The sequence below is a fragment of the Fistularia commersonii genome, chromosome 16 (assembly GCF_037954325.1).
Source record: "Fistularia commersonii isolate RoL2024-O1a breed Wild chromosome 16, RoL_Fcom_v1.0, whole genome shotgun sequence".
Classification (NCBI taxonomy): Eukaryota; Metazoa; Chordata; class Actinopteri; order Syngnathiformes; family Fistulariidae; genus Fistularia; species Fistularia commersonii.
Window position 1 is genome coordinate 15434643 of NC_141299.1, and position 21615 is coordinate 15456257.

Sequence of the window (21615 nt, forward strand, 5' to 3'; positions counted from 1 at the left end):
ATCAGCTTTATTGCATAATCGCTTTGGACATTGCAAAAAGTTAATTTTCCGCATTATTCGAAACCGCCGAGCCTCACGCAAACTCATTTCTCTCTGATCAAACACACTTCCACTGTCGTCATACCATCTTCCCCTCCTCCTTCCATATTAGTCAGTGCTTCCATGCATGCAAATCACCTTGTTTAATTAGAGACAAAGAATCTGTGTGTGTGCAAATGTTTGTGTGTGTGTGCGCGCGACACTTAAAACAGGTTACTCGCCTCTTGAATTGTTATATTTGGTTCTGATTTAAGAAAAATAAGAGTGTTGTGTTAAGGGTTAGGGATCAGCGAGCTGTGGCGTTTCCTCCGAAGCGAAACACAACTCTTTTTGTACGAATGAACGGAAGCGTTGAAAACCACCGATCCTAGTTTTCATCGCTGGATACCATACCGGGGCGAGCAAGGTTTTTTTTTTTTTTCTCAGCGGGTCCAGCTATTAGTTTCTTAGCTCATTAATTATGCTGTTGTGGAGACAGCATTAATAGTTAAAGTTGCCTTATAATAATGTATAATGGATACATTTGAAAGGGCCCCTGATTTCTTTTTTTCATGTGTGATCAATTTTTCAACAGTCATAATTATCCCAGAGCAGGACGCAGAGGGCACCGGGTCTGAATTCAAACATGTTTGGAAAGAGTCGTACGCGTATATGCATGTGTGCGTGTGTGTGTGTGTGTGTGTGTGTGTAAAATCACTGTGTAAAATGACATATGTTTCATTTGAGCTGTTGGCGTCCCTCCAAGGTGGCAAAGTGTCTGGCTCGCACCCATCTCCCCCTGTGATCAGGCCCAGCGTGTGATGGGTTCCGCATTAGCTTGTATTCCATCGTGTGTGTGTGTGTGTTTTGGGTGTGTGATGGTGAGAGAGAGAGAGCGAGTGTGTGAGTGTATGAGAGATGTATTTTTGTGTGTCTCCCCCTCTTGGCTCCACATGCTCAGATCAGTGACAGACACTTTTTTAACGGAGGTCATTAAAATCACTCCCAAGGCAGCTCGGAGTGAGTAAATGTATGTGTGTGTGTGTGTGCGTGTGTGTAAGTCGTGTTTTCGTCTGCCCCTCCCGTCCGACACAAATCCAACGCCCCCATGCGAGCCCCCCCGCGCTCCATCGTCTTCGCTCGTCCGTCGCAACCTCACGATCCGGCGAAAGCGGCGTGGAAATAAACGCATATATATAAGCCGTGATAATCTACAAAAACTCAGTTTGTTGAGTATTTTTCCGCTCCGCGTCCTCCCAGACGGCCATTAGTTCATTGCACACTGGGCAGGGCGAACCTCGTCAGAGTAAGAGGTAATTAAGTATGAATAATTAACACAAGCGCCCCCCGACTGGGAGACAGCAGCGCGGCTTCTCCATGGCAGCGGTCGGCCAGATCACACGTGGCCCTCGTAGCGCTTCACTTTGTGCCCGGCTGATTCATTAGAAATACCCACGGCAACAAATGCGTTATGATCCTCACCGCAGGATCTTGCACGGGGGGGGGGGGAGGCGGGGCGCGAGTGGGGTGGCGGGGGAGGAACCCCCAATTTGGTTACTGTCAGCGTTTCGTTTTTTTTTTTTTTTTGTGGTGGGTTGGTAAGGTGGGGGGGGGGGGTTTATGGAAAAAAAAAAAAAAAAAAATAGACAGCTGGGCAATGATCCTTTGCAACACAGGGAGGTTTGTGTTATTGGTTAATGTGTAACCTCACTATCTGTCAGACCTGCAGATGTTTTAGAAGTCAACAGGTAAATATCAAGCGTAATCGCTGACGGGAAAACTTTGGCCCGCATACGAATAAACACGGATTGCGATGTCGCTGTGCCACACGGCGATACATACTGCTCAAAAAAATAAAGGGAACACTTGAACAACACAATGTAACTCCAAGTCAATCACACTTGTGTGAAATCATAGTGTCCACTCAGGAAGCAACACAGATTCATTTTGCCTTGTTTTAAGGACATTACATCAAAGTTGGATCGGCCTGGAGTTTGTTTTTACACTTTAATTTTGAGTGTGATTCCTAATCCAGACCTCCATGGGTTGATACAATTGATTTCCATTGATCATTTTTGTGTGATTTTGTTGTCAGCACATTCAACTGTGTAAAGAGCAAAGTATTTCATAAGAATATTTCATTCATTTAGCTCTAAGATGTGTTTTTTAAGTGTTCCCTTTATTTTTTTTGAGCAGTGTATTAACGTGTATATTTTTCAGCAGCTGACGCCCCTTTTCTGGATCTAATTTCCTCGTTTGTCTCCATTTTTCTCCTCTCTCCGTCCGGCAGCCGTGAGGGCGGATCGCATGCGCGGCGGCCGCAACAAGTTCGGCCCGATGTACAAACGCGACCGAGCCCTGAAGCAACAAAAGAAAGCCCTGATCCGGGCGAACGGCCTGAAAATCGAGGCCATGAGCCAGGTGATGCAGGCCGTGCCCACCGACCTCACCATCTCGTCCGCCATCCAGAACATCCACTCTGCTGCTTCCAAGGGCCTTCCGCTGAGCCACCACGCCGGCCACCACGCCAGTCACCACCACCACCACCACCACCACCACCACGCCACCGCCTTGCCTCCCACAGACTATGACCGCAGCCCGTTCGTCACGTCGCCCGTCAGCATGGCGATGCCGCCGCACGCCGGAAGCCTACAGGGCTACCAGGCGGCCTACGGACACTTCCAAGGCACGCGCACCATCAAGTCCGAGTACCCCGACCCGTACACCAGCTCGCCAGAGTCCATCATGGGTTACGCCTACGTCGACGCCTACCAGTCGGGCTCGCCGCCGAGTTTCCCCCACCTGATCGTAGAGCTGCTCAAGTGTGAGCCGGATGAGCCTCAGGTTCAGGCCAAGATCCTGGCCTACCTGCAGCAGGAGCAGGCCAGCCGGGGCAAGCACGAGAAACTCAACACCTTCGGCCTCATGTGCAAGATGGCCGACCAGACGCTCTTCTCCATCGTGGAGTGGGCCCGCAGCAGCATCTTTTTCCGCGAACTCAAGGTAGGTCCACGCGTCGGACGTCGCCTCTCGCCGCGCTTCTTTCCATCGCTTTACTTGGTCGCGTTATCGCGCGATCGCCGAGCTGTTATCACCGTAAATTAACGTTAATTGAGTTGCGGGATGCAATAAACAATCCGGAATTTGCTTCAATGAAAAATGATCCGGCGCGTTATTATCCTTAATTGACGTCGCTTGATACCGCTCGTGAACATTTGCTCGACCCTTTATCCCGAGCAGGCTTTTAATCTTCTCCTTTCGCACGTTGGCTCAACTCTAATGCGGAGTACACAGACCTGTGGGGGGTCGAGGGGTTCCCTTGTACTCGCCACTCTTGTCTCTCCCACTGTCTAATCAAAATTCACCAGCCAGTTGTATTTACTCTGTGTTTGACACGTTTTGGTTGTGGGTTGCAAAAAAAAAAAATTTGACTATGAGCTTCAGGCATTTTTCATACTAACGGGGTCTGAGTCTGACTGTTTTATGTGAACTGAATATCGTCGATCTCCCCCTTAAGACATTCCTCAGATCTAAGAGGGCACACACTGTGTGATGATGTGAGATATTGCCCATTAACATATTTCGAAAAGAAAATCCACAGAGTGGACCGGCTCAAACAGAGAAGTCTCAGAATTAGCAAAATCATCTGCTATTAATTTTAGCAAGAGGTGATTATTTGAAACTGGTAGTCGAGTTAAGTCGTTCATTAAAAGTGTTTCCATTTAGTATACCTAAGCCCATTTGTCTCAGAGCAAAAAAGAAAAAATAATAATATTAAAATAAATCTCAATAAATATGTGTTTAGCTCATCTCCTATCAGGTTAATCCCGAATCATGACACGCAATCAAATCACAAGAGGGTTCTGTATGTTTGTGGTCCATTTTTTCATTTGTAGAGATCGCACACACACACACACACACACACACATCCTGGCAAAGTTCATATCCAGCGACATAGTAGGCCGTGCATCTCTAGCACAACAGGCGTAATGTGGATTATTCTAGAGTAGCATTCAAGGTAGCGCTCTTTAACTGTTTTTGTACCAGCGACTAGTTTTATGCATGAAAATGTTTGCGTTCGAGGCGCCGGGGCTAGAATAATAAAAACTTTTGTCAGTTCACAGTATTTAATCTGAATACAACCATTGCACTTTATATTAGGCTATAACAATATGTAGTGCGGCTGTAAGGCGAACGTGCAAATAGACGTTTTTCAAAATAAGATCTGGGATGTCTAATGAAAAAACTATAAGTTGCACCAAGATTTAACGTAAACCGTCATTGATGATGCAGCAAAGAGACAACAAATATTGTTTCCTTTGTTTCTAGTTTGTTGTACAATATTTATAAAAGCACAGTGGCCAACTTTTGCATATTCCCAGCATTTCCATTTCCATTCATCCTAAAGGAAACTGCACATTTTTTTTGTCTCCCTTTTTCTAAAATCGTACATCATTTGTTTTGAGAATGTAAAAAAAAAAAAAAAAAAGTACTTTTTCCGGAGATGTGGCCATAAAGTGAAAGGAAAAATAATATGCTGATGGACCCCCCAAAAAATGTAAAAATTGCAAAGAGGCCATGTTGATTTTTTTTTTTAAATAAATGCATTTCTTTGCACTTGACGTTACTGTAAGCGCTATGCTAATTCTCAGATTTACAGAAAAAACAATGAGGGGACCGTCTGACCGAAAGGCTTCCCGTGTGAGACGGACGTGTTCTTAAGCGGGATGTGAAAGAATTTACAGTTTTGACCAATATTTTTAAAATCGAGTCCCATTTGCACAATGAATTCGTCTTTCCTCGGAAAATGGCATCACGGCTGTGTCCTAATACGCAACTGATGAGATTAATTTTGCTTTGACTAATTTAAATATAAAATGAGCGTGGATACAGCCCGGCTTGGACCTTGGTTTGAAAAGGGTATTATTCAAGAAAGGGCCCACGGGAGGGTTTTTGGTGCGTGCTCCCTCGCAGCTTTATTTTCTCTCTAAATGAAGGTTAATATTAAGTATGTCATGAGAGGCATTTGATCAGTCCGCGCTTCACCTGTTTCTCTTCCTGTTGTCTCACTCCTTTGTCTGTTTGTTCCACGCCACATCGCCAAAGGCTCAGCTGCATATTCATGGGGCCCGGGCCTGTTGCAAAATTCCCTTCAAATATATCACATTATTTTATTTCCAAAGGGGAATATAACAAATGTAATGAATGTAATATTAAAAGCCGAGCCAATTATAACACAGACAAGAGTCCTTGAAAAACACATGTTGACATTAAGCGCGCACTGTGTCCTGGCTATTGACATTTTCAAGATCTTCATTTGCATTCAACGCGGCTCGCATAAACGCGCGCGACTGTCGCAGGGTGTGGCCACGGCTAATAATTGTGGGGCGGCGTGCCCATTAACTTTGAATGATCATTGTATGATATTTCTCGCGGCCTCACCCTAATTCAATTATCTTAGCCATGTGTGTTTGAATTAAATGTCATTATGTTTCCCTAATAGCTCCCCGTATTACTCAACCAAGTAATTGAGCCCGTTGCCTGCGTTTAAAGGGAGAAAATTAACTCTCTACCCAAACCGTGTGTAAGAATTACAAAAAAAAAAAAAAAAGGGTATTTAATTCAAGTGACACAGATAATTACGTTTACCGCCCAATGCCTTCAAGAACCAATCCAAAGCAGCATAAGGGAGGATTGAAAACAAATTCGCTCGACACTGTGGTGACAGTTCTCTCCCACACACCCAACAATCCTCTCCCAAAACCTCCATGCGGATTTCTCATCGTAAAGTCCAGGCAGAAGATAATATAACCATGTGTTGGAGCATCACAAAATTCTCATTGTATCGAGTGGATCTGACGGTCACATGGTACTTGTCAGATTTGATTTCAATACATCTCCAATATATTTTTTCTTTCCGGTTTAAGTTATATTTCAATTATTTGGATTTCTTTAAAAAAAAAAAAATCACAATTGCAGCGTGCGTGTGCATTGCTATTGCACTGTAACTATTCATTCTCGATGATAGACCCCCTCCCAGGCAGTAAGTATGCCAAAACAAGCAATTCATTATTCAATTAACAAAATTTCAATTTCCGTAGATGATAAATATTAAAACTTTACAGAGCCGACACGCACGTTGTGACGTTTAAATCAATTTGACCTGTGACATCGACGACAGGAAGTAAATACTGGACATCAGATCCGATGCGAGATTGAGCCGAGGAACAAAATGACAGGAAGCCGAGGAGAATTAAAAGGAGTAGCGCAGCACTGAAAGAAACTATAAATACGTTTTCAGCGCGCACACACACACACACACACACACACATACATACCCACAGTAAGACACAGACACCACTCGCATATAACACTTGCACTATTATTAGCTCGGTAAGAACAAAAGAATTTCTTTGGTAATAGAGCCAAGCTGGGAGGGTGTGCATGAGACGACTGCCAACAAAAGACTGTAAAGATTTGGTTTCCATAACTTCGCCTTGGTCACGGGACTCATAAAAACATTTCGCCATTTAGAGAAGCTTCCAGAGAAGCGTTCTCTTTGGACGCGGCGCTTCTGTTTTGTCCGCTCGTGACAGGAGGATTGCGCGGAGAAAATTTGCGAACGTTGCGAAAGTTTGGGCGGCGACGGAAAGTCGCGAGGTCGTGCACATTAATATTCAAATGTTTTATGGCCCTGAAAATGTTTATTTGGCGATAATCTAGCGTTTATTTAATGTTTAGCGAATTTTGAAACATTAGTTGGGTTTTCCTTTATCTCGAGGCAATGTTTTAAAATATTTATTTATGCATATTTAAGTATTTTCAGCACACAAGACCTTGAGATGACAATTTCTTATGACTTTTAAGAAAATATAGAATACATGAAAATGGATATTAACAATACATTGCGATGGTATTTTTGGTTTTTATCAATTTCAGAGCACAAGCCGAAATGAAATTTCACAATTTTCTTGGCGTCGAACCCTTTTGAGGCGGGGATGTAAAAATCGATACGCGATTTTCGTGTATTGACATCATCGCGTTTCGTTCGACACCACTGTTATCTCCCATTTGCGCCAATAATTGGCAACACCGACGCGTGCGATTACGTTCACATGTGTATGTACATGTGTGTGTGTGTGTGTGTTTGCATTGCACATTGGGGTGAATCATAGCCGGGCCTCCATTGTTCCACTCGCTTGAGCCTCCCGACAAACACAATGGGGGAGGAAAGTGGAGATCGTGGACGACTGATGATTCCCGTGTTATGCTCACCTTCCTAACTTCTCAACTCCCGTCACAACCCGCCGCCCCGTTTGCCCTTCCTCTGAATGCTCTTTAGCAAAAAGGAAGTGCGTCTTGTGTTAAGACGGCGAAGCGCCGCTGGAAACAAACAATAAGCCGTGAAATTAATTGAGTGAGGAAAAAACAATGGATTGTAATTGTATCCATAACTGTGTTTCATTTGCGGTTCACCTCGCTTATTTAGCTTCCGCTAATTCAGCCTTGATAATGATAACGCCGTGCGGTGAGAAGCCCTTTTCCTCTGTGGTGTTTAACATCTCAGTTGTGAATAAAAGTACCTCGCGCGATTGTAAAACAGTTGTTTACTACTTTGCACTTTGGACGACAAATCCAATGGTAAAGGATATTATCGTACGCGTCCCCGTGAAACGTTATACTTATATTTACTGCATCCACCTGATAAAAATGGAGCGGGGATGAAAACGCTTGTGACATTTTAAAATGCCGCTCCACTGTTTATTTTAGCTGTCCGGGGACAGGTTTCTGTGCCTCTGCTCGGTTTCCCTTTTTTTTTTTTTTTTCTTTTTCTGTTTTGTCTCTGCATGTAGCGGGAATGGCAAAAGCAGAGCTGAGGCCCATTAAGTTGAGGAGGAACTGTATTAGAAGTCTCGTTCCCTGGGAAAGCTCCCAGCTGAGATGGGACGGCCATATTGGATAAACAGATGGCCGGGGAGAGGAAAGAACAGGCAAGGAGAACAGAGGTGAAACAAAGAGGGGGAGATGAGAGAGACGGCGAGTACAGAAGGAATGTGAAAAGAGTAGAGGACGGTGAATGAGCGGAAAAGGAATTAAAACGAGGAAGAAGGGGGGGGGATATGATGTCATGGAGGAGGAAATGTAAATGGGAGGAGAGGAAAAAAAAAAAAAAACAGTAGAGAAATGTGATTTTTTTTTTTTTTTTTTTTTCTTTATAAATAAATTTTCCGAAATGAAAAGGTTCCCGGCGGCGAGAAAAAACGAGAACGGCGGGACGACTCGGACTGACGACAGGCGGAGCTGAAAACTCTCCGGCTGACTTACACGGCGAACCCGCCCGGGATCTGCCATCACAACAGCTTCAATAGCAACGTGTTCACGAATCAACATCCCATAAAAGACTGAAACACCAAAGTACTTTTAGTTGTAACTGCACGTTTTTACATTACATTACATTACATTGCATTTGGCAGACGCTTTTATCCAAAGCGACTTACAATAGAGGTCATAGGGACTGCAAATACACTTGCAAATACACAATGCACAGGAAATATACAGAACAGTAAGCTTGGGTTAGTGAGTTTTTTTTGTTTTTTTTTTGATAAAGACATACACAAACGTGCACACACACACACACACTGCATAGCCTAAGTTTTTTTTCCTAAATGATGCCAAATCTGAAATGCATCACGTGTTATATCTACAGGAAATTGGTAATATTTAATAATCCGGCAATGTCAAAAAAATTCAAACCTAAAAATCTACCAGATATAAAATACATACTTTAAATATCTTTTTTTTTTTTTTTTTTTATAAAAATATTTCTTTCAGAAATGAAAAAATTGATATTGACCGTTTGGAAACGCGTTAAATAAGGGTGTTGAATTTGAGTTGACTGCCGTCGCTCTAATAGGGCCAAAAATAATATAGTAATGTTATCCAGCATTGACAAGACCTTAAAATGTGATAAGCTCCTTGGGCGGTGAAATTATTTACAGCAGCGTCTCTTCTCAATTAGTGTATCTGACTTCTCTGAGCAGCAACGTGCCAGTCAATCACACGGAGTGACAGATCCCTGTGGTGAGGCGGATGGGGGGGGCGGGGCGGGGGGGGGCACCGGAATATTCTTCACTTATAGATTTACCTAAGTTAATAATGTAAGTTCCTCCGAAGCGCCTCTCTCGCAAACATCCCGTAATATCCCATCCGTTCGCATTCGTAATTTTACATACATTTACAAATACATGCACGACCTCCTGGACCAGAAAGACGGCTTCTCTCCACGATCGCAACACACACACACACACATACACACATCAAAGTGATTCATTTTCAAAGGTGTAAACAAAGACTTGTATTTGAATACAATGTACGCCGTGTGTGTGTGTGTGTGTGTGTGTGTGTGTGTAATATTGTCCTTGCCCTGACCAGCGATTTCACCTTTTTTTTTTTTTCCCCTTCACACTCCATAACTGAGAGGAAATTAATAAGCTCTGAGCCATTTAGTCATGATCTGTGACCCTCCGCGACGCGGCGTATCCTTTCCACACGTCAAACACACATGCACGGGTGTCAGGCCGCAATGACTGTCTCGTCACAGAGGTCGACGCACCCCTGCCGCGCGCCCAACCCCCCCCTCGCCACCGCCACCACCGAACGCCGCCTCCGCCCGGCACCCGGGTCCTGACAAACTGCGAGCATGACGGGATTGGCGGCTACACACAGTTGGCAGAGATTTGTAACTGTGTCCCTGGGCCGCTGCATTTGAATTATTCTGCAGGCTGTCCTGCAACCCCCTCCACCCCCCCGTCTCCGTCCCCACCCACCCCCAAGCACGCCTGCTTTACATTAGTCGGGATATAAGTAGGTGTAAAAGGAGGAGGAAATACATGCAGAGGAGCGAAATGTTGTCGGGATGGATGGATGGATGGATGGATGGATGGATGGATGGATGAAGAAAGACAAAGCGGGAAAAAAAAAATAAACGACAGGAAGAGAGGACAGATTCAGACGCGGTTAGAAGACGGTAACTTCAATGAAGAGAGAGAAAGAGATGACCGTGGGATATAAAGAAAGAGAGCGAGAGAGGGAGGTGATGAAGGACAGCCAGGGAGAGGCAGGAAGAGGGAAATGAGGAAGGTGCAGAGAAGTGGGGGGGGGGTTAAACGGGAAGATGAACAAGGGACCGAAAGAGGCAGTGACCAAGGGCAGGAGGAGGAGGAGAGGGGGCACGGTGAAGGACAACAGGGGGGTAAAAAGAGGACCGCTAGGTAGGGTTGAGTGGGGGGTGTGGAGGGGGAACAGGTGGAAGGTTAATGGGCCTGGAGCGAATCCACCAGACGCTCTTGGGTTTGATATATGGGCCCGGGGACTGGCGCTGGGCGGAGGCTTTCAAAGATATATTATTTCATTTGAGAAGCACCACCATTCTGGTCGACAACCCTCACCCCTACTTCTACCAACACCCCCCCCTCCCCCGACACCCCCCTTCCCAGCTCCCCCGCCCCCCCGGCGCAGCATTTGTCCGGTGATAGACGACCCCCCGCCCCTGCAACCCGCCTCACCTCCAACACACAAATACAGTACAAGTGTTGTGCCCCAACACATTCTCTTTCCCAGGAAGTGTCTATATCTCTTTTGTTCGTTTCTTCGCCTCATCCTTTTCAATCGCCGACTGCGATCGGGTCACGCGGCTTCTTACGCGCGCGTGTGTTTAAAGTTGCTATTTCAGCGGCAACCGGGTTGATAAGTAGCACCGGAGAAGCAGAAGTTCGGCGGATTTGAGAGAAGAGGGGTTTTTTTTTTCTTCTTTTTTATTAGCTTTTTTGGGGGCCGGAAACGGATGCGCATCGCCGACCGAGATTCGATATAACGGGAGAAAAAGATTTAAAAATCGGCCTTTCTTGTTTAACGCTTCTGTTGTATACATGCGGTCAGCTAAAACAGGAAGAAGACAAAAATTCCAGAAAAATATAATTAACAATTTCCATTTTGGATTGAGGCTGCAGGTGCAACAACCCATACGGATGCTAATGTTTGCAATCAGCGAAAAAACAATATAAAATATACAGATTTTTGACTCATTGCCTATACTTAGCGTGCATAACCCGGAAATGAAAAAAATGCAAATATAACCGCTGATGTCTTAAAAAAAAAAAAAAAAAAAAAAGTACCGATCACAGATGAGTATTCAGTATCATCCTCAAAAACCCCAAGAGGGTCTCGTTGAGAGCCTCGGGATCCACCACGAGTCCGACAAAAAGCGAATTTCCCCGAAGTTCCTCCCCTCGGGTCCCTCGATGATAGCGGAGCGAGCTTTAACACACGGCCTCTCCAAATACCGTAATGGCCCCTGTCGGTACGGCGGTAGGCCGGAAGGAAGAACAGGAAACTTGTTAAAAGAGAAGATTTAAGTCGGCGCGTCCCAAAGGAGCGACGGCTACGAGACGACGACAAGGGGCCGGGAGGCTCCGTATCCACGACGTCTGCTCGTCTACTTGTTTCCTCGACGGGGGGATGAAAGGGTGTCACGAGTTTACAGTTTCAGGAAATGACGGACTCGATTGTCCTCGGCGGCGCACTCTTCCTCCGAGGCCCATCTCGGCGCGGAGAAATAGAATACTTCCTTTCACTTTTTAATGTTTCAGCAGGGAGCCCCGAGTTGTTACCCTCCAGAGCTGCCGCGGGAGACGCTTGCGCACGAAGAGCGACGGGACACGGAAGTCGGCGTCTCGGAGGCGAGCCTCATCCCGCCGCTCGCTCTGTGAACACGTGTCATTAAACCTCCTTCCTGTGCGTGCCTTCATCGCATCCTCCTCCTCCTCAAAACACTCCGAATGAGGAGGCAAAGAAAAACAAATCGCTCCTGCCTCTCCGCTTTTTTTTTTTTTTTTTTTTTTTTTTCATTTCCGAGTCAGTTAACACGGCCTGATTCACATTTGTGAGCACTTTGGGGGTGTTTGACAAGAGGCGAAAAAAAAAAAAAAAAAAACAGGTTGTGTTTAAGTCTTGTTTGAGGAAGATCAGGATAAAAGCATTTTTTATTGGCAGGTCATGCTGCTTGTTAAAAACGCTGACGCGGTGACACAGGTTACTACTCTGCGCTGTTACGCACGTCGGCCCCAACTCGTACAAGTTGTCAACAGTCGGCGAAATCAACATAGGGGGTGATTGAAAGATGGAAAAAAGGTAAACAAAAAAAACAACAGGAAATAGATTTAGAGAAAAGTGGATATGGCTGTCTTAATTTAGCAGCTAGGATGGCAAACAAATAAACTGTGTGCAAGTACAAAGTAGCCCCCCCCCTCCAGTACACACACACTTTCCTGACTTATTATCATGAGCTTTTTTTTTTTTTTTTTTTAAACTATACAGCTTTGTTAAGTGCCCTCCCGCCCCCAGTAAATGGTGCACACACTTGAAATTGACAGAATATACAGGCCATCCTTGTAAAAAGTATTGTTATGCAGTCGCACTTGAGGGTCTTTGTGCGGAGATATGTTGCGAGAAGTATCTGCCTCGAAATAGCTCCTGGTTATAAGGTTTCCTGGAGGCCACAGGGGTTAAGGTGTGGCTTCTGTAGACTCGCGCTGACCCTCAACCTTTAAACTAAACTCACCACGCAGAACTATGCGCGCCTGTCAGCTAATTTATCTTCCTCTTTTACACAATTCGGCATACCGTCCTTCAAAAAAAAAAAAAAGAGTTTAAGAAGAACCAAATCCATAATAATACACATATGATTTCGTCTTTGTATGATGACATACGTTCATGAGTAAATTAAGAGAAAATATTGCAAAATATTTCAAAATTCAGTTTTTGTATTATTGAATTCATTCATTCATGAAAAAATGAATAGAAAATATTGTTTATTCAACATAGTCGAATAAACTATGAATGTTAACACATATAGTGGGGCAACAACTCATTGTTTGATACACAGTAAGTGACCCCATGCTTTATTACTTCCATTTATTTCACAATTAATAAATAATATATTATATTAATATATAACATATTGCTTGTTGTGAATGTTCCACTTTAGAAACCGATCGTACAAACTAAATTACCATAAAAAATACATATTGAAATACTTTTCCTGTTTATGCTAAGCATAAACGATTTGCACGCCATCTTTCCACTTCACTATGCATATTGTCATTCCCCTAAATCACTGTAGTCAGGTGTAGTCGTGGTCAATACATGCGTTATATCGGGCAAAACAAACAAATAATATAATGATATTTATTAATGAAAAATTTTGAAAAAACAAACAAACAAAAAAAAAAAAAACGGCATACAAACAATGCATCAATGAGCTTAAAAAAAAAAAAAAAAAAAAAAAACCCAAACAAACATTACAAATTACACCTTATGTTCCAGTGCCCTCAATTATCTGCTTGTAAGCCGGCCTGCCCCGGGGTTGTGCCTTTGTCTGCCGCTTTCGTCACCGCGCTGTCAACAGTTGTCCTCCAATGTCTATTTTTGATGCTTATTTGAGGCTTGTCTATTCCGGACGGACGGGGGGTGAGAGGATACTTTGCCAGTGTGTGTGTGTGTGTGTGTGTGTGTGCGTGAGGGGGGGGGGGGGGGGGGGGGTTCAGGACACAATAGACAAGACATTGGTTGAGTAGAGGTGGGAGTTTCTCAGCTAGGTTTACACTCAGAGGGTTAAGGGATATTTATATTGAACTGATAAGGCATCTGATCAAATTTACACCTACCAGACCGCAGGTGGGCGTGGGGTGTGTGTGTGTGTGTGTGTGTGTGTGGGGGGGGTAACACTAGATATTATGGCTGTGTTTTGACGACAGGCGAGACATTTCAATGGGGCTGCTTGCCAAACAATGCTGCGGAGAAAAAGGCTTCGGTGCTGCCAGCAAAATAGGACAGAGACACCTGTTCCCTACTTTGAGCATTCCTTCCTCTACTGGTTTTAATTTCCCCCTTCCACCCCCTTCTATTTCTTCAACACTACACCAGATCTCTTTATGCATCTCGCGCTGTTCCCTCTCCATCGCTTCCTGCGTTTCTCTCGTCATAACTGCAAATCTGGCACCAGTGGCGGATAAATGATTCCATGCACGTGAAATAAAATCTTAAAGCTAATAATAGGCTTTGCACCCCGGCGTGCTTTTTTTGACTGCTCTGTCAAAGAGGGGGTACATAGAAAAATAAAATAAAATTAACAAAACCTTTTCAAGAAGGAGTAAAGAAACGTAAATATGCTGAAATTGCTGGGAAAGGTGTCGACGATACTGGCCCGTAAACGTCCGGTGACGTTTAGCGTTTCGCTAAATGTAGGGCTGCAGAAAAACGCTCAATGTCCTCATTTGGAGGCATTTGTTACTCTTGGTTTCGGAAGAGACCGCGAGAGATGCACTTCAGAGAAAAGCGTCTTCCATCTGCTCGGCCGCGTTGAGGTTTTTGATGCATTGTTTCTCCCCCCCGTTTCCACGGTCAACGTTTCAAAACTGCTCCCGAGACACTCGGTCATTTTAATGTGTATCTTTAATTCTGTATCAAGCGCTGCGGTCGCAGTCGTCTTTGGGGCTTCGGGTACGTCGTTGCCTCTTGAGAAGAAAAAAAAAAAAAAATATATATATATATATATATATATATATATAAAAAATAAAAAAATCGACTACCTGGACTCCCTTGAAAAGTCGAGCGAAAATCAAGATTCCGCTGGCTTGAGTCAAATGTTAATGGGGATCTCTGTCTCCTACCCTGTCTAACTGAAAGCATCACCACTTCAGGCTGTGCATTTTAAAACAGCTTTGGTCTTTGCAAGTGTGTTAAGGTATCTTGTTTATGTGGAGGTGTGTGTGTGTGTGTGTATGTGTGTGTGTGTGTGCGAGATAGTTAAGGTGGACTGTCTCTACTGTTCTGAATAATACAAAAGCGGGAAGCCCTTCGCATGTTGTCTTCTTTGTCTCTTCTTTTTCCTGTCTTCTCTTCCCTTTAACACGCAGACAGCCTGGCAAGGATTATGGGGTCATTTCCCTCTGTCTTTCAACGAAAGTCACACACACCAAAACACACGTGCACGCGTACACATAACACATAAATCCTGTCTTTCACCTCCAATAGTCATGGACATATAATAAACTCAAAAGCCCACTTTTAACCAACACACATAGACACACACACACACACACACACAGCATAATCTGCACCCTCATATTCATACCCCACTTCATTCACACACACACACACACACACACACACACACCTCATATTGAATCCCCCCCACCCCCCACCTTTCTTTCACACTCGGCTCACAAACAACAAGCGATAAATTGCGGCATTAACTCAAATAATGATTGCATCGTATGAAAATCCAATGGCGGAGGCTTAATGCCCGGGATCGCCTACTAGATCAAGCTCTGCGTGTGTGTGTGTGCGGGCATGTGTGTGTGCTTTGGGAGTCTGACGGTGGGGGGGGGGGGGGGGGGGGAGTGTTGATGGATCAATATGATTTCTGAGATCGGTACCCTCCAGCCAGGAACCTTATAGACAGTCTACCACTACACTTCATTTTACCCTTGTATTTTGTCTGTCCGTATCCTACGTTGGATGGGGTGATGCTGGGATGGGCGCGGGGGGGTCGGAGCCGAGAGTGGGATGGCGGGAAGGTTGTGCAAGTATGTAGTTCTTGACATGATTGCATTTAAGTGTGTATCTGTGTGTGTGTGAGTGGAGAAGGAAGGGTTACTTTTGGGAGATGCTGCTCCCTGGGCTGCGTGCGTATTAGTGGTCTAATGTTCATGTGAATAATTGATTAGTGCCTCTCTGTGTTTTTGATAATTAGTTGATAGCTTCTTAGCCGTAAGCCCTAAGATTTCAAGTGTGTCTTTTGAGGTATCGTGAAAACAATAGTCTTCAAAGAAAAGAAAAAAAAAAGGAAAAACTTCTCTCCTTTAAGCCATGCACGTGGATTAACTTTCCGCAGAAATGAGGCAACAATACATACATTTCTTTCTCATACCCTTGTTTTTTTTTCCCCAAAGTTCTCGTTCACATTTTTTTTTTTATGACAGGGTTTTCACTTTAAACAAGAAGGAGTCTCCCTTTTCTAGATTATGCACGGATCGCGTTTACCGGGATGAAACGATTTTAATCAAGACAGCTTTATGTGGATCATAATCTTGACGTGAAATGGTAGGATGTGTTTACATCCTGCAAACAGACCCAGTTGGGGTAGAAAAAAGAAAAGAAAAAAAAACAACGTTTGCACGAAAAGACATCCTCTGAAATTCATGTCTGGCCTCTCACCGGTCACCCCTCTTGCCTTATTGATTTTTCTATCTTTCATATGCTTATGCATCAGGAAAAAACAGAATAGCAAAGTTTGGGAGCGCTCTGTTCATCTGTAAATCCCCACACTGATATCAAACAGAGACGGGGGGGTCGGGGGTGGAGGGGCTGCCTTCGTCAGCAAGTCAGTGACCTTGACAAAACAAGCTATTCTTCCCGGCGCATCACACACAGACACTTTGTGTGTCCTGTCCCGCAGACGTATGCCTTGATCGGAAATATTTAATTGCCACATCTATCTTGGTATATTTATACCGAGCGACCGCTGGGTTCACTTCCTGTATCGGCGACTGTCTTGCGATGTTGGGATGTTGAGGTACCGGCTCCGGGGAGGAGTCTTTGGGTGAAAGGTGTCGATCAAAAATTTAAAAAGGCCATGAAAAATCGCAACCTACAGCAGGCCAAACACACACTGAGGAATGGGATTTTATGTAGATGCGTGGGATGATGGAGAAAAGGGCTGATTGTAAGCAACGTCATGGCTCAACCATGGGAAAATCCTCAAGTCGGTCCTTCGGCAGTTTCGTTTTGACATCGACGCGCACCTCTAAGCGTTATCCGACAAACGGGAATCGGTTGACGCTGCAGAACTTATCAAAAAAAAAAAAAAGACGACGACAAAGACAAAGATGATATAAAATATATCTTTTTCCAACTCACTTGCAGAGTTACTGCACACCATTACCAGTTTCCCAATGGGCTGCTGTTTACTCACCGCACTGAAAATAGCAGCAGGGAGCCGGTTTTTGAGGCTACGTTTTTTTTTTTTTTTTTTTCACAACCTTCACAAGGTGGAGCCAGTTGCGCCAGAAAAAAAAAAACAACATAAAAGATACCTTAGTTATACCTTCAAAGTTTACGTGTTTATGCAAAACCCCTGTTGACATTGTTGGCTTCACAATAACTGAGTCAGGATATGAGAACTGAAAAGAGTTGTCCTGGTAAATATTTCAGGTTCTTATTAATCAATAATTCCCGCATTTTCATAAAAAAAGGCCATTATTACAAGTAATTATTAAAGATTTGCTCATACTAGCCAATATATAGCAGAATGTATTATATATAACAGACGAGCATTTATTGAATCTACTGAAACGCCTTCCAAAGCACTGAGTCATTGTTCCACTGATAATGTATTGGAGTTAGCAGCAGAATTGAACTCTCAAAGCCCACAAAATATAAAGTATGATAGTCGTATCATACATAGGCATGAAATATGACTCCATACTAAAGTGACGTACACCAAATTCATGGAGCGAGCTTGAGGGAACCACAAGGACTGATCGAGAACAGCGTACGATCCGCCGGTTAGAATTAAAAAACTGCTCTCCAGTCGAAGAGAAGTCAAAGTCGTGCCAGAGTTTTCTATCCGCCTGGCGAGATTTACCCTTAGAATGTACCAGCATTAGAATAAACATAGAAAACAAAACCCCGACGGTCTCAATGTTATAAATGCTATCAAATAAAACGCTGTGCCGACAGGGAGGCGGAGTGTATATAAATAGCGGTTGCGTGATGTTATTCTTCCATCTCAAGCGTCACATGCACGTTTAGTTTCGTATCGAAGCTCATCGTATCGCCGGCATTATCATTCGGGCCCTCAGCACGCAGCTCCTTTCCACCCGACTCTCGGCGCCACCTGCCACCTGTTCCTTTTTCCCAGCGTTCTTATCATTCCCCACCAAAGAAAACACTGTAGCCCGATACACGCCGCGATAAACAAGTGCTGGTTTGAGGAAACGGGAAGGGCGAGGCGTGAAGTTTTTCTCCGATGGGTCTGACTTTGTGACGTTTTTTAAAAGTTTCGCGGCTCCCGAAGTCGCGTTTGGATTCGCGGTCGCCGTTCGATTTGGCCTAAAGCACGACGGAGACCCCGTCGCCGACTCGTTTTTAAAGCGGTTTCGGGTCAAAGCGAACACCGGCGGAGGTCTTCGGTGCCGTGACGGATTTCCTCCGGAAGAAGTTGAGAAAATGTGCCGCGGCGCGTGATGTTGCGATGATTTCGAACAAAAAAAAAAAAAAAAAAAAAAAAAAAATCCTGCGGTACCTCACGATGAGACTCTTTAATTAAATTACCAACCAAATTAAACCGGAAAATGAGCCACGTTCAAGCGCGACATAATTAAGCGTCTGCAACACACTCTGAACAACAGGCGCCGTTCTAGGTGAATTAATGTCCGTTCCCAGGTGGATACGGGGCCTGTTTGGCTCAAGGCGAACAGATGCCAAGATAGGACTGCACCAAAGGACGGCTGCTAGAGACACACGTGCATTGAAGTCGGCTTCAAACCTCACCTGTAGTACTCCGAGACAGCATTGATTCCCGTCCAGCAGCGAGAGACGGAAAGACAGAAGCGCAGCTATTGTTTACGTACAAGTCATTTGAGGCGGATTAACTCGTGGTCTGCGCGCAAGTGTGTGTGTGTGTGTGTGTGTGTGTGTCCCTCCCTCCCTCCCACCCACATCCCCCTGCATAAAAAAGTAGCATGAATCTCTCCATTCATTAAGGCTCCACAGAAGGAGATTCCATTAATCTGTTCATTAGGCCACATCAAAAATGAAACTACTTATTAAAATCAGATCCAGCTGTGTACTCTCGTTAAAGCCCGCCGTACTGTACGGAGCTTAACAATGCTCGTGGCACCAGACCAAGACTCCGGCGCAGAAAAAAGGGGGGAAAGATTCTTCTACTCTTGCCTGTTTTTGACTCGACACACCATGATAATTGCCCAACTCCTAGCAGGGGGCTATGAATAAACATTACGTTTGTCGGTGAGTGTTCGAATGCTCCATTTCCAATTAATTTACATTTGCCCAGAAATGGAGGGAATATGTGCTCTTAATCACTATGTTTTATTTTCTCAATTTCCCCCAAGTCCTCTCTCATTCTTCCATTCCCTGTCTGGCACTTTCATTCCCCTTTCTCACTCTCGCTCCGTCTAGCTCTCTCTCTGGAAAATCCCATTAATCTCAGCCAGTGGTTTTGAACAAAAGCTATGGGCTAAGCGATTGATCTGGGCATTGATCCCACTCGCCTGAACGATCATCAAGGTGTTAAATTGGTTTCTTGGAGGATATGTATTTTTCATCGCTGCCTGATGCAAGGAGAAGTTGGTAGTTGGAATTTATTCCTTTTTTTTTTTTTTTTTTTTTTTTGAACCAATATCTTGAACAGATCACACTGAAAACAAAAAATAAAGCTTTAAATGTTGATCGCGAGGTCCGGTTAGAAGCCGTTTTTCACAAGCGTTTTTTCTGCGTTAACGTGAACTTTAGAGGCTTAATCTGTTTCTATAAATCTTAACCAAAGCTTTCTTTGATCGAATTCTTTAATCAAATAACCCACAGATGTTTCATCCGTAAAGAACAACAAGTTTGTAGATTTAGATGTTTAGGAGTGGCACAACTCTTGCGTTGGTACCAGTGGTTTCGTCGCGCAAACTAATTCCCTATCTTTGGACACAGTGCTCCTGGAAAATCATAACCCTTAAATATATTTACACTAAAATAAATATTCCGTCTTCATCTCTTGGGTTTGTTGGATAAAAAAAAGTGCTGATGATCCTCGGAGCTCAGTTCTCGGTAGGGTCGCCCAAGACGAACGGGTCCTGGTTTCGGGTCCAGAAAAGACACGGATCAAAAGAACGTGTTTTCAGTTATTGCAAAATAATACGAATGAATGCCAACTGTATGACCAAAATGTGAAAAAGTCCCATTATATTTTTAGACATTCCAGAAGCAGGCCAAATACAATCCAATGTTTTTGACTGGAAGGTTTGAGCAACAGACGGGGAATCGAACGAGAAAAACAAGCTTTTTTTTCCTACAACTTCTAAGATGCGTCTGATTCGAAACGGTCCACGTGTTGTCACTATTTTCCGCAATCGTCTGGCAAGATGATAATTAATATATCATCCGGTGGAATATTTTTATTTAAACTTTGCGGTTTAAAAAAAAAAAAAAAAAAAGAGCAATAATCTGTCCGACCGTCGAGCCTTGGGAGACTCGCCTCTGTAAAAACTCCAAGAAGTGGTTGTCATCTCCGCGTCGGGAATTCCAAACTTTCTAACGGAGCGGACGGCAGATCGAGTAAGATCGGGCGCCAAAAATGTCGCTCCTCTGACAGAGCAAAGGAAGAGCTTGTCAGGGAAACAGCTTGGGTCGTCGGCACTTAAAAGGTCAGCAAACTGAACCGCAACCCTTGGCCTGCACTCTTGCCTGTCTGGCTGTCACCAGTCCCTCCCTCGCCCTCGTCTAGGTCGCTATCACCCGTTGTCACCCCCTCCGAGCCGCCCCCTTTGATGACCCGGGCCTCTTGTCAGAGAGGAGCTTCCAGGCACCACGGCCAGGACAACCCTTTGATGAGGACCCAAACACTTGCCAGCAGTTCTGACAAGTCGGGGGTCTTTTGAAGAGCCCGGGTTTTACATGCGGCCATTCTTCCAATACACACAATTACACGTGCTTCCAGGGTCCTTAGAAGGATTTGGGGTTCTGTAGAGAAACACACCCCTTTGAATGCCTTCCTCGCTGTCTGATTTTAATGAAGGCATTTGAATTTTACTTTCGTCCTGCGCTTGAGATGCCTCTAGTGTTGGACCACCGAAAAAAAAAAAACAAAAAAAAAAACAAAAAAAAAAACGGATGCACAGATGGGAGCAGGGGGAGAAACGAAAGTCCTAATAATGTCAAACGTACTTGAAAAGAGTCAGACGGTTTGTTATGTCGGACGTTATGCGCTCAAAAAGGCATTTTGTCGCTGATATCGAATCAGAATTTCCCAGCAAACAGACCTCAGATCTGAAGTGCTGCTCATCTACTGAAAGACATTCCTCCCTGCAGCAGGTATGTTCCACCTGCCCATGTTGAGGCTTTTTTTTTTTATAAATCGACCAACATTCTTCAACCACCAAGCTGTTGTTGACATCGGTACCCGCCATCGTGGACCGTTCTCACAGATTCAAAGGAATCTACAAAGTTCCCTTTTGTCCAGAAAGACATGTTATTTCTAATCACACAACAAATAGTACAATGTTCATTGATTTAAAAAAAAAAAAAAAACAGGGTCTTCTACTACTACATTTTCCTCATTCCTCCATCACAACATGGCCTTTTTGTTTGAGTCTGGCTTGGCGGAGTAATGATTAACGTAAACGGTCATGGGAAGAAACAACACTCACAATGGAATGGGCTGTTTTGGTGCACAAACCCACTATTTGACTTCCATCAAACCTGACCTGTTTCCAACGCTCACCTGGCTGGTTCCTGGGAGCCAGC

General features: G+C 44.3%; 1 protein-coding gene across 1 annotated transcript in view; it reads left to right on the forward strand.

The window, feature by feature from the left end:
• Nucleotides 1–21615, forward strand: part of nr5a2 (nuclear receptor subfamily 5, group A, member 2) — a 61987-nt gene that overhangs the window by 11758 nt on the left and 28614 nt on the right. Inside the window, exon 4 of the mRNA XM_086162122.1 lies at nucleotides 2309–3021. Within this exon, the coding sequence (XP_086018248.1) occupies nucleotides 2309–3021 (713 nt within the window). The remainder of the gene's footprint in view (nucleotides 1–2308; nucleotides 3022–21615) is intronic.